This window comes from Stegastes partitus, unplaced genomic scaffold, assembly GCF_000690725.1.
Source record: "Stegastes partitus isolate 25-593 unplaced genomic scaffold, Stegastes_partitus-1.0.2 Scaffold932, whole genome shotgun sequence".
In the NCBI taxonomy this organism is placed as follows: Eukaryota; Metazoa; Chordata; class Actinopteri; family Pomacentridae; genus Stegastes; species Stegastes partitus.
The window spans coordinates 132,523-143,819 of NW_007578663.1; the positions used below are offsets into that span (position 1 = coordinate 132,523).

Below are 11,297 nucleotides of genomic sequence, written 5' to 3' on the forward strand. Positions count from 1 at the left end.
GGTTGTCTAATACTGAGGTTTGTTAATCCATAAACCCGTCGTCTTTCGTCCTTCGTTCAACATTTCAGGAGAAACACTCGGCGTCTGTGAGTGTTAGCTTAGCATAGCATGATGAGACCGCTAGCATGGCTCATAAACGCAGCTAGCATCACCGCTAATGCTCACAGGTCAATGTTTCGCATCATCTTCGCACAAAGAAAAATGTAAAAACCTCCGTTTGTGCGGTTTTCAGGAGAATCTTTAACGTTACATTTTGGTTTTTGAAGTAAGTTGGTTGTTGATATTTACACATTTGCATATTTTTCAGAGTTTTTTTCATCTTAAATGTTCAGAGACAAATTAGCATTATTTTTTCCTTATATTTTGAAAACTGGACTAGAAGTTAGTTACTGAGTTTTGTATCAAAAGTCACTAAAAATACAAATAACTTAATGTCCAAAGTTGGAACGGCCGCGTAGCAAATACAAAATAAAAAACTGTTAAAATATGTAGAAAGTTTTTTTCGTTGTCTTTGAGTTTGTGGTTATGTTTTTGACTTTTGTTTTGAAAACTGGCTTTTTTTGGTAAGTTGTTTTTTTGTGTTTTCAATCAAAATTTACAGAGAATACAAATAAATTCAGTCTGAACCCTGGAAATGACGAATGAAAAACAAATAAACGCATTTTTAAAAACGACACTAAACTGCCCAGCAGGAGCTTTCAGTCAAACATCGTCGTCTTCAGCAGGTGGAGTTTTCTTATTTTGTCAAACTTCCATTATAAAAGGCCCGAGATGAGATTCTGCCTCTAGATGCAGAAGTGAACTTAAAAAATCCAACAACCAACTTACTAATATGATGGAAAGTTTCTTCCTCAAACCACAAACTGAGATTTCTACGTCTGTGTTCGTGCAGACATGATGCCAGATATCGAGCTGCGAGCTTCAGAAGTGACACCGGGTGTATCTGTGAACCCATGCTAGCAGTTTCCCTTTGTTTCCAGTGTTCGTGCTAAGCTAAGCTAAGTCATGTGGCTCTGTGACAGGATCTGTCCTGAAACGTTGCTCCTTTAAGAGCTTGCGCAGACTTTATGGACCACAGTGTTTCTGTAAATGATTCAAGGACAGCATTTGAAAATGGAACTGTAAAATGAAACGGGGGAATGTAAATGTGATTTATCGCTCCGTGCCAACAACTATCAGTCTGTCCTGGATCGCTGCTTCCTGCTCCTCACGTTTCCTCTCTGGGCTACTTGCTCTTGTTTTTCCAGCTGATATTAATGGATTCGGCCCAAAGCGTGAATGCGTGAATGCATGAAGGATGCGGTGAGGATGTTAGTGGGGTTAGTGGAGGAGGAGGAGGAGGGGGGAGGCAGGGAGGAGGGTGAGGATGGACGGGGGACTGTTAGAGGAGGAGGGAGGAGATGAACAATGGCGTTCAGTCGACACACAAACATTGAGAGCCTCGGCGGCGGGAAGCTGAAGCTCAGCCAGGCGAGATGCGAGCCCACCTTTTGTTTGGTCGCCAGGGACGACAGCATCACCTGGCACGGAGACGCAGCCCGAGCTCGCCGCCTCTAAACGAGTCTCGCTGAGACTCGCCGAGGCTCTTTGAAACACGAGCCAAAACAATGGAGCGCTCCCCGCGGGCGAGTTTAGACTTTACCGGCCTCCAAAACACACCTGCGCCTTCCAAGCTGCAGCTCAACTCCAGGCAACTCGATCAGAGCCGAGCGGGAAGTTTCAAGAACAACAGCGAACACCTCAGCAGCTCCTGCAGCTCCACCGTTACTCTGTTACTATGGCTCAGCGCTGCATCGACTCCACATCAGTCAGTCTCACCGTGTTCTGATATTTACATTCCTGCAGACGTTTGTCCTGCTGCAGTAACACTACTTAAGACGACTAAATTAGTTGTTTCATATTTCATAGCAGTCGATCTGTTATAGTTTTCCTACTGAACACACACTTCAAGTCCAGTTCTGTCATCAGGTATAGACTACATAGATCAGCAATGCATTTTAGTTCATATATATCTAAAAAATACTCAAAAATATTAATAAAACATCTTGAAAATATCCTAAAAATAATAACAGAATGACGGCTCTAACCCTTACCAAGCCCTGCACAAGCCCGGCTGCCGCTTCAACTCCTTTCAGCTCTAACACTTTAACTACAACGGATATATCAACTTCCTGTATTACATTTATGCGTCCTGCAAACTTCTTTTTATGTCGCTACCAAGACGTTCCCAGAAACTTCAGCTAAATGTGGTGATAAACCTTTAACTGCTGTAACATCATCACTTATACCTTCACTTCAACTCCTTTCAGTGCTCACACTTCAACTGACACTTCGTCAAAGACATCAGTTTCTTTCATGACTAACATCTAAGCATACACTTAGTTGCATCAACTCACACTTTAACTTCTTTCTTTAACCACTGTAACTTCATCACTTGCACCTTGACTGTCACTTCAACTCCTTTCAGTGCACACCCTTTTAACTAAAACTTCAAATGCATAAACTACATCAAGCATGTCGACTTCTTTTGTCACACATATCTAAGCGTTACATGTTCAGCTCGTCAACTCACACTTCAACTTCTGTCAGTATCAAGATTTTAGCTGAAACTGAAGCTAAATGTAGAAATAAACCTTCAACTGCTGCTACTTTATTGCCTAAATTTTAACCAACTGAGAGCTGTAGTATTTTGACTGCTGCTTCAACTCCTTTCAGTGCTCACGCTTCAACTGACACTTCGTCAAAGATATCAGTGTCTTTCATGACTAACATCCAAGCATTTACTCAGCTGCATCAACTCACACTTCTTTCTTTAACCGCGGTAACTTCATCACTTGCACCTCCACTGCCACTTCGACTCCTTTCAGTGGACACACTTCACCTGAAACTTTGAATGCAGAGCGACAACTTCGCCTGACAACAACCATTTCTTTATCTCTGACATTTAAGCTTCCTCTGTTCTTTAACTCGCACTTCATCTCCTTTCAGTGCTTCAGGTTCACCAACACCTGAGGGACAGCGCAGGTGTGTTTCGGAGGATTTGATTGGTCAGATTTCAGCCACTCTTGGACGCTCAGGAGGGACTCCTCCCGTTAGCTGCCTCTCAGATGGATGAGGTTTGGTTCTTATCTACTTCCTGAGAGCACTCACTTGCGTAAGCAGAGTTGGCGGTGGAGCCGTTGAGGAAGCTGGGGGATCCAGGTACGCCCAGGTTGGTCATCCCCGCCGCCCCGTAGCCGTTCATGGTGGACGTGATGGTGTTGTAGTTGGACTGCTGAGGCGTGGAGCTTGGAACGTAGCCGCGAGGAGACACGCTGTTCGAGTTACGGGAATAACCTGAGGACCAAACAGGACGGATTCAGACACAATATCTCCACAGCTGGAGGTTTACGACATCAAAACAAGTTCGGTCCAAGACAATGGTTTCCCTAAAAATGAATGAATATTCAGACAAATGAAGAAACAGAGTTCACCTCCTTCAGTTTATTCATGTTTTACCAAATATTTTAACACATAAGGAAGTTTTGTTCCACTTTATACTTGAACTCCACATTCACAGCTAAATATTGTCTGTGAAGATCCTCAGTCGTCCAGGTCCTGGTTGTTCTGGTAGATTAACTGGACTTGCTTGAGTTCCTTGAAGACACTCCACCTTCATCAGCTCTGACTGACTAGTTGGGAGTTCCACATACTGATATCCTGAAGGAGCCATTAACACCTGAGTTTGGGTTTCAATTGGAGGTTTGTTGCTCCTCCCCTTCGTTTTGTGAGTCGTTAGTGCTCCCTCACAGGTAAACATTGTTCTTTTTACTCCACTCGTTTCAGCGACGACTTATGCAACATATTAAGATCATAACTTCATGATTTTGTAGGATTTTAAATACAAAACAGGTGATAAAGTCATGAAATACACTATATAGAGTCAAACCAGGTGGCTGGCTGGCTGACAGGGAGTGACAGCAGAGCAATATAAAGACGGCCAAAGAAATGTGATGAAACGTGTTTGTGACACATTAAAAACAAACCTCATCTGGTAGAAAATGAACAGTTTAGTTGTCGGGGTAATGCTGCTCCGTGGAAACGGTACCTGCAATTGTCATGTGACTGCTGGTCACAGCTGAGTAACTAATGGCCTCAAAACTGTGCCAAAGAGCTTTTAGTTTTCTATCGAATTTGGTGACTGCAAACGGTTTCGTTAAGACATTTCTTTGAATAGGACGAGGGCTGATATTGGCATAAAAATGTAATATCTGTAAATATTGCGATCGTTTTTGGTTTTTTTTGCCTCTAATGAAAACCGATAAAATAATGCCTGGATTTACCGACGTGCAAATGATGACGACATGAAACTGTGAAGCGTGTAAACAAGTGTGGCTGCAGGAACAAACATGTATCTGTACCGGCTGATGTCAAATCAGAAATTGAGAGTTGGACAATATTGGCATATTGGATATTAGCAAAAAGCTACTATGGGACATCCCTAAATAGGACACAGTGATTTTAATCAGGCATCGTGGTTCAGCTGAGATGTGGTTGTTTGTCCTGATGAGGACGTCGGGTGTTTGATTAGAAACATGTTACAAACGAACCTGATCTGACAGTAAAAACATGATTTCATTGGTCCATTTGAAATGGAGGAACAAAAGGACAATAACGTCTAAGAACTTGTTTAACTGTACACTTAATTTTATAATTCCTCCTACATCCACCCAACAGGTGGAGGCAGATGGCCGTCCCTCCCTGAGCCTGGTTCTGTCGGAGGTTTGTTTTTTGCCCCTGTGGGGGTTTTTGGTTCCTTCCCACTGTGGCGGACTGCTGAAGCTTATAGAGAATCCAAATGTTTTGGACTGTTGGGTGTTTCTGCCTTTGTTAAGCGCTATGAGATGACCTGTTGTAAATATGTGCTATACAAATAAAACTGAATTGACTGATTAGGATGTGGTTCGGCTTTGTGTGAACACTGCCTGCAGCTCGACTGTTTGAATTATGATCATGTGACTGTTGGTCACAGCTGAGTTACTTCAGGAAGGTTTTTTTTTTTTTTAGAGAATCTGATCAATGCAGGAGCAAATTTTTAAGTGATAAGATTAAGATTTTGTTTTTTCTTACAAAATGCATAATTAGTTGAAGGTTGCTGGACATGAATCAACAACATTCAGACCTGAGCTCTGGTGTGTTGGTTCTTCAGATCTGTATCTGCTTGGACATTATAAACATGTGGAATGAAACCTCTGGATAACCGAGTCAGACTGATGTCAGATGTTAAATGTTGGAGCAGCTCTCTGTGTTTCCTCCTCGCTGTGACCTCAGCAGTGACATCATCGCGCCCGTCTCACCTCCCCCCTCCCCCCCTCACTCCCTCTGATCAACCCTCATCGCATTAAATGCATCGAACACCGACGTTCCCCGCAGCGCTCCGCCTGACCTCTGACTCCTTCCCGAGGCGGCCTGGTTCCCACCGACTCTGGGCCGAGCCGGGCCGAGGAGCGCCAAGCAGCACATCGCGGCCTCCCCCCAAACTTCCTGGTGTGGGAATTCCCAGCAGGATGATGGAGGAGGCCGGCGATGGGAAACACATGTGGAGGAGCGCTGCAGCTCGGCGTCAGCGTGCTGCTGCTGGAGCTCAGCGGCAGCAGCAGTGACGTGGGAAGAACTCACATCCTTCAGCCTCGCAGCCGCCTCAACTGGAAACATGTGTTCAGAGTCTCGCTGCGAGCTGATTAGCTGGTTGACAGTTTGGTTTCAGTAAACTGTCAGACTCAGAGGAACTCCCCGCAGGTCCACGTTTGTTTCCTTTAAACAGGTCTGAAGATGGCCGACTGCCCGAACAAACAGAGTTTTCTTTGCTTCTCGGTGTCAGAAGGACAAGAGATGTTTCCTGACTCGTTCATTCTATTTGGAACTTTAACTCGTGAACGTATTGAGGCTTTGTCCTTCTATATTTTGACTTTTGCTCTTTTTCTTTTGTGCTTTCTCACATATTTTTCCTGAGTCTTGAAATCTTTGAACTCCTTTTTGCACATTTAATCTCTTTCTTGCATTTCTAACCTTTTCTTGTGCATCTGAACCTCTGTTTTCATGTAGTTTTGTATTTTAACTTTTACACATTTGAGCTCTTTCTTGTATAATTTAACTCACGCTCGTGTGATAAAGCGTTTTTTTCTTGTGTATTTCAGAATTGGGCTATTTCGTTTAACCCTTTCCTGCATATTTGAACTCTTCTGTGTACTTTTTAACCTGGTTCTTGCATATTTATACTAAGCTATTTTTTCCCATGTTTGAGCTCTTTCTGTGCTCTATTTTGTATTTATGCTCTTTCTTGCATATTTCAAATGATGTTTACACATTTTACATCTTATGTATTCTGCTGTGCGCTCAGTTTGAGCTCTTTCTTGTGTTTGAGCTCCTTTTTTGTATGTCGTTCTTTATCTTGTGTATTTGAACCCTTTCAAAGTTGTGTTTCTGATTTGCTGTCTTGTCTGTCTTTATTTTGTTTGTGGACTTTGATGGAGAAGTCGTTCTCTTTTCTAGATGTTGTGATTCCACCTGAGAAACCCTCACATCTTCTGGGATCCTCAACTCTTTGTGTTAAAGCTTTAACTCTGACATGTTTGTTCAGAACTGGACCATCTCTCCTCCTCCTGCGTCCCGTTGAGTCGTGTTGTCCAGACTGTAAATCCTTCTTCTCTTCTTGGGTTTGTACAAACAACTATAACTTCTGGACTTTGTAATTACAGATTCGGACGTCCTAACAATGACGTACTAAGTCTAAATTACAAGACCCAGAAGTCAAACATGTGAGAAAACATCTCCAATTATTTCTCCTGCGGTGAAGGAAATGCACTTCTGCGTGTAACCATCACATTACGTCGTTTTCATTTTGTTTTTTTGCAGGAAAACAGGAGTTCTCATAACGTAGGGTTTATATTTATAGCAGAGTTGAATCTGCAGCAGTTTGTCTCAGTTTCACGGCAAAACGGACAAATTAAAAATCTGAACACTGGAACCTTGTCTCATCATGTTTGGCCCACATTGAATTGAACCGATGCCTCAGAAGTTGGTGAAATGTTAAACACAGACAGTTTTTTGTAGGAAATATGGATGCATCCATATATATATATATACACTTACAAGAACTTTGTGGAGCCACAACACCACCAGTATTGGGTTATTTTGCACTTTCCTCCATTTTCAAGGACCACTCATTTTTCATTTTACGTCACATTTGAGTCGTTCTGGAGATCGTGAACCCTTAAAAAGGCTTGACAGGAAAACATGAAATTGTCCAAATTCAGACAAAATATTTTCCAGAACTTAGTTTTGGGTCGTAAATAACTGAAGGTAAAGAATCCATACAATCATGTAGAAACGGGAACGAAGCAGCAGCTGCAGGGTTAAGACTGGAGTTCAAGTGAGTCAAATATTAAAAAACACAAGACTGTCGGAGTATTCTGGGCGTCTATTGGCCCTTGAAGGCCTGTAAACTCTGCAGAGGGAGGAAGTCGAGGAAGAATCCTGCAGCAGGCCGAGCCGCTGTGAATTAGCGCCGTAAATTAGCCGCCCCGTCCTCCTGATCAGGCCTGGGCTCAGGAGCCGCTGTTTTTATTAATGTTTTAATCATGGCAGGTAATTGTGAGGGGCACAAGGAGACATTTTCTAGTCCGGAACAACAGGAGGACAGCCATCACGTCCTCGGTGTAATGTTTCCGAGCACATAAACTACACGGTTATGAATTTTCAGCTGCCTGCTTTCCCATGACCTCATGGATTCCTGAAAGGTGTTCGCTGCAGGCCGATGGGAAAAGCAGCCGGTGGAGGTTCTGGGTTTGGGCTGGAGGCGTCCGGGGAGTTAAAGCAGCTCGATCTGCTTCCCGTCGACGCGTGTTCACGAGCTGCACGTTTCCCCGAGCGTCCGTGACAGAAGCAGAACCGGAGCGCTGAAAGGAAAGTAATCTCATCTGCGAACCGGCCTCAGAGCGCAGCGATGTGTCTGTTCTGTTCCAGAAACGATTAAAAACACATCAGCGAGCACACACCGAGCTCCGTCCTGACTTGCTGCACACACACCGACTGCTGCAGTGCTCAGCGTGGATCAGTCCGCCACAGAAAATAGTCCCCAACAAGAGACACATGAATTGTTATACAAGATAAACATGGAGAATGACATGTCAGTATGAACTGCTGCTGTTCTTGTAATTGATAAAAACAGATTTTAAACAGCTACTGCAGTTTTTTGAGAATCGAGCACCGAACATGGATCAGTCCGCCGCTGAAAATAGTCCCAGACAAATGCATTGTTTCCTCCTGATTTGAGAAAAATAAAAACCTGTTTTTCTAAAAGACTAAGACCACATTTCTTTGTTTTTTTTAAGTTATTTTTTTGGCCTTTATTCAATAGTACAGTTGCCAGAGAGAGAGAGAGGACAATGGGGGAGAAGAACGTGGCAAACAAAGGTTCATGAGCTGACTGTAGCACCGGCAGGTGGGACGCCGGCTCAACCAGGTGAGCTGTAGCGGCGCCTTGAGAACACATTTATAACCCTAAGAGTTCAGAAACCTGTTTATCGAGTTTTCAAGAAGATTTGCAAAATGTTCAAAAGGTCTTCACCAAACTGTCAGGAATAAAGAATTAAATTTGTTTTCAGAAACGTGTAATTCATAAATAAAAGTCATTAAATATGCACATTATTGCACTTTTTTGTTGTCACATTAACGAGTTGCTCTTTAACGCAAGTCGACGTCTGCATCAGACAAATGCAGCTACAAATATGTGACATTAAAGAACTCTAGTCAGACGTTTATTCTTGGACTCCGTGGTAAACATGAAGCAGCACAAAAACACAGACGTCAAATTCAGCACTCGTCTTAATCTGCAACAACCTAAATGGACTCTGGCTGCTTAAATCTTATTCAGCTGTTTTTATTATAAATAAACAGTGTTTCAGGGCGGTGAGATTATTTGCACTCGTCTCCATTAAAACCTGCTGCAGCTTCTCAAACTGAGGTCCGGGTCCCTGGGCGGGGCCACTTGATGAGCAGATGGAGTCGAAGAATATTTACGATATTTAAATCCTGATCATTTCAGTTTATCTAAAAACTATGGAGCCTTGTTTCCTAAATGACACTGAAACTTTGGCTCATGAGGATTTTCAGACCTTTGAAACAGTTTAGTTTCTGACCTTTTGAATATTGCAGTTTAAAGTTTCTCCTGGTGCCTGGTTTGTGAGGCTAAATGAGCCCAGAGCAGCCCAAGTTCTGGGCTCTTTGATCTGTTGGGACACTGCACAGGATCACGGGTGGTTCTCACCTTGGTCCGCCTGCGAGGCCTCGGAGATGTTGACGGCGAGCTGGCTGCTGAACGAGTTCACTCCCATCATCCCCGAATGGGCGGCCGAGCCGGTGAGCGACGGCAGCTGGTTGTGGCTGCGAGGGACGCTGTAGAGAGCCTCGGTGAGGTCGGCCGCTCGCTTCAGGATGATCTCCTGATCCGACAGAACCACAGAATGGGTCAGAGTGATGTTTACCATGAATGTGATGTCTTTTTGGGTGGAGCTAACTTCACATCTGTCACCTCTGCTGCAGATTTAATCCACTAAAAAGCATCCTGACCCCAGAATCAGTTGATTCCTTATCAAAGAATTCAGTAACTTTATTTATTGAAGCAGAGTTCTAACTTCAGACTGTGAATATTCCAGAGTTCCAGGTCCTTGAAGTCCACAGACGGTCCAGATTGATCACTTTAATGGACGTTTTCCATCATTTCTGAGCCTCAGAACTTCCTCAGATAGACACATGACATTCTCAGGATGAACGTAAAACTCTGCTTCATTAAATATACTAAAGTTTCTGAAGATAAAGAATCAGCTGAGAAATGTATTCATGTTTGGTTGATTTTATACTGAATGACTCTGATTACTGGGGAGCTTTTCTGTCCTGACATTCACCGTGTAGTCGTCAGAGCAGGAGAGGTTCTGCCTTTGTACTGATGCCAACAGCATCCTCACCTGGTTGTTGTGAGGCATCCCATACAGAGCTTCCACCAGGTCGGCTGCTCGCTTCAGCAGAACCTCCTGAGAGCAGACGGAAAGGAAGCGTTAGGATTCAGGTACAAAACACTACTGGAAACACCAACAGCCCTCCTCAGTGACGCTCCAGCTGCACTGTGTGAACCTAACGCCAGAGAATCACCAACTATTACTTATTCTGTGTTATTACAGACACACATCCATCTCTTCATGAATACTGCAGAGTGACATCAGGGGTTTATCCTGCAGGATGGGAAGGAAGGAAGGAAGGAAGGAAGGAAGGAAGGAAGGAAGGAATCAAGGAAGGAAGGAATCAAGGAAGGAAGGAAGGACAGGGAAGATAGAGAGAAAGAAAGAAAGAAGTAGGGAATAAAGACATAAAGGAGAGGAGGAAGGAAGGAAGGAAAAGGAAGATAGAGAGAAAGAAAGGGGGAGGAAGAATTGAAAGAAGGAATGGGAAGGATAAAAGGAAAGGCAGGACAGAAGGAAAGAAAGGAAAGAAGGAGGGTTAAGGAAGGAGAGGAAAAAAGGACTAAAGAAGGAAGAAAGAAAGAATTAAAAAGGAAAAAGAAAGAAGGTCGGTGGAAGGAAGGAAAGCTAAGGAATGAAAGAAAGGTAAGTAGAAGGTAGAAGAAAAGAAGGAAAGAAGGAAAGAAATGATGAAATGAGCAAAAAAAAATGGAAGTAAAGAGATAAAAGAAGTGTGTCGAACCAACAGACAGATTGTGAATGAAGGTTTGTTCTCTGAAAGACAGCAGAGGGAAGAGGAGGAGGAGGAGGAGGGTGATGAAGATGATGACAGGGAGGTGGAGGCCTCTGCTGGAGCTCCCTGAGGTATTACAGCTCAGAGGGAGGCTGAGCTTCATCATATTATTCATCAGCTCGCTGATTATTGTGATCAGTGTTGGTGTGGAGCAGCCGATCGCAGCCTTGGAGTGTTTCACAGAGAAACCCAAAGCTGAACAGAGCAGCCAATCAGAGAGCTCCGTCAGCTGGCAGCGACACACTGGGTCTGTTTCCCACGACAACCGCTGACCTCACAGAACACGGTCCAACACACACACACACACACACACACATGCACGCACGCGCACACACACACACGCACACACAGGAAACAATCCAACACACAGAAATACAACAATGTCCAGAGTGTGTGTGCTTCCTCAAACACACACACATTGGTTTTATTTTGTGAAAAGAGGCATGGTTAGCCTAGCTTAGCACAAAGACTGAAAGCAGAGGTAAATGGTTAGCCTAGCTTAGCACAAA

The 11,297-nt window shown here is 43.7% G+C and overlaps 1 protein-coding gene across 4 annotated transcripts in view; it reads right to left on the reverse strand.

Annotated features, from left to right (window-relative positions):
• Positions 1–11,297, reverse strand: part of LOC103366337 (transcription factor COE3-like) — a 193,816-nt gene that overhangs the window by 6,293 nt on the left and 176,226 nt on the right. For all 4 annotated transcript variants that reach the window (XR_520662.1, XM_008294036.1, XM_008294037.1 and 1 more), the window contains exons 12-14: positions 10,005–10,070; positions 9,308–9,482; positions 3,151–3,336 (exon numbers count right to left, since the gene is read on the reverse strand). Coding sequence is in view for 3 of the 4 variants with exons in the window: in XM_008294036.1 (XP_008292258.1) it covers positions 3,151–3,336; positions 9,308–9,482; positions 10,005–10,070 (427 nt within the window). In the remaining variant the exon portion in view is untranslated. The remainder of the gene's footprint in view (positions 1–3,150; positions 3,337–9,307; positions 9,483–10,004; positions 10,071–11,297) is intronic.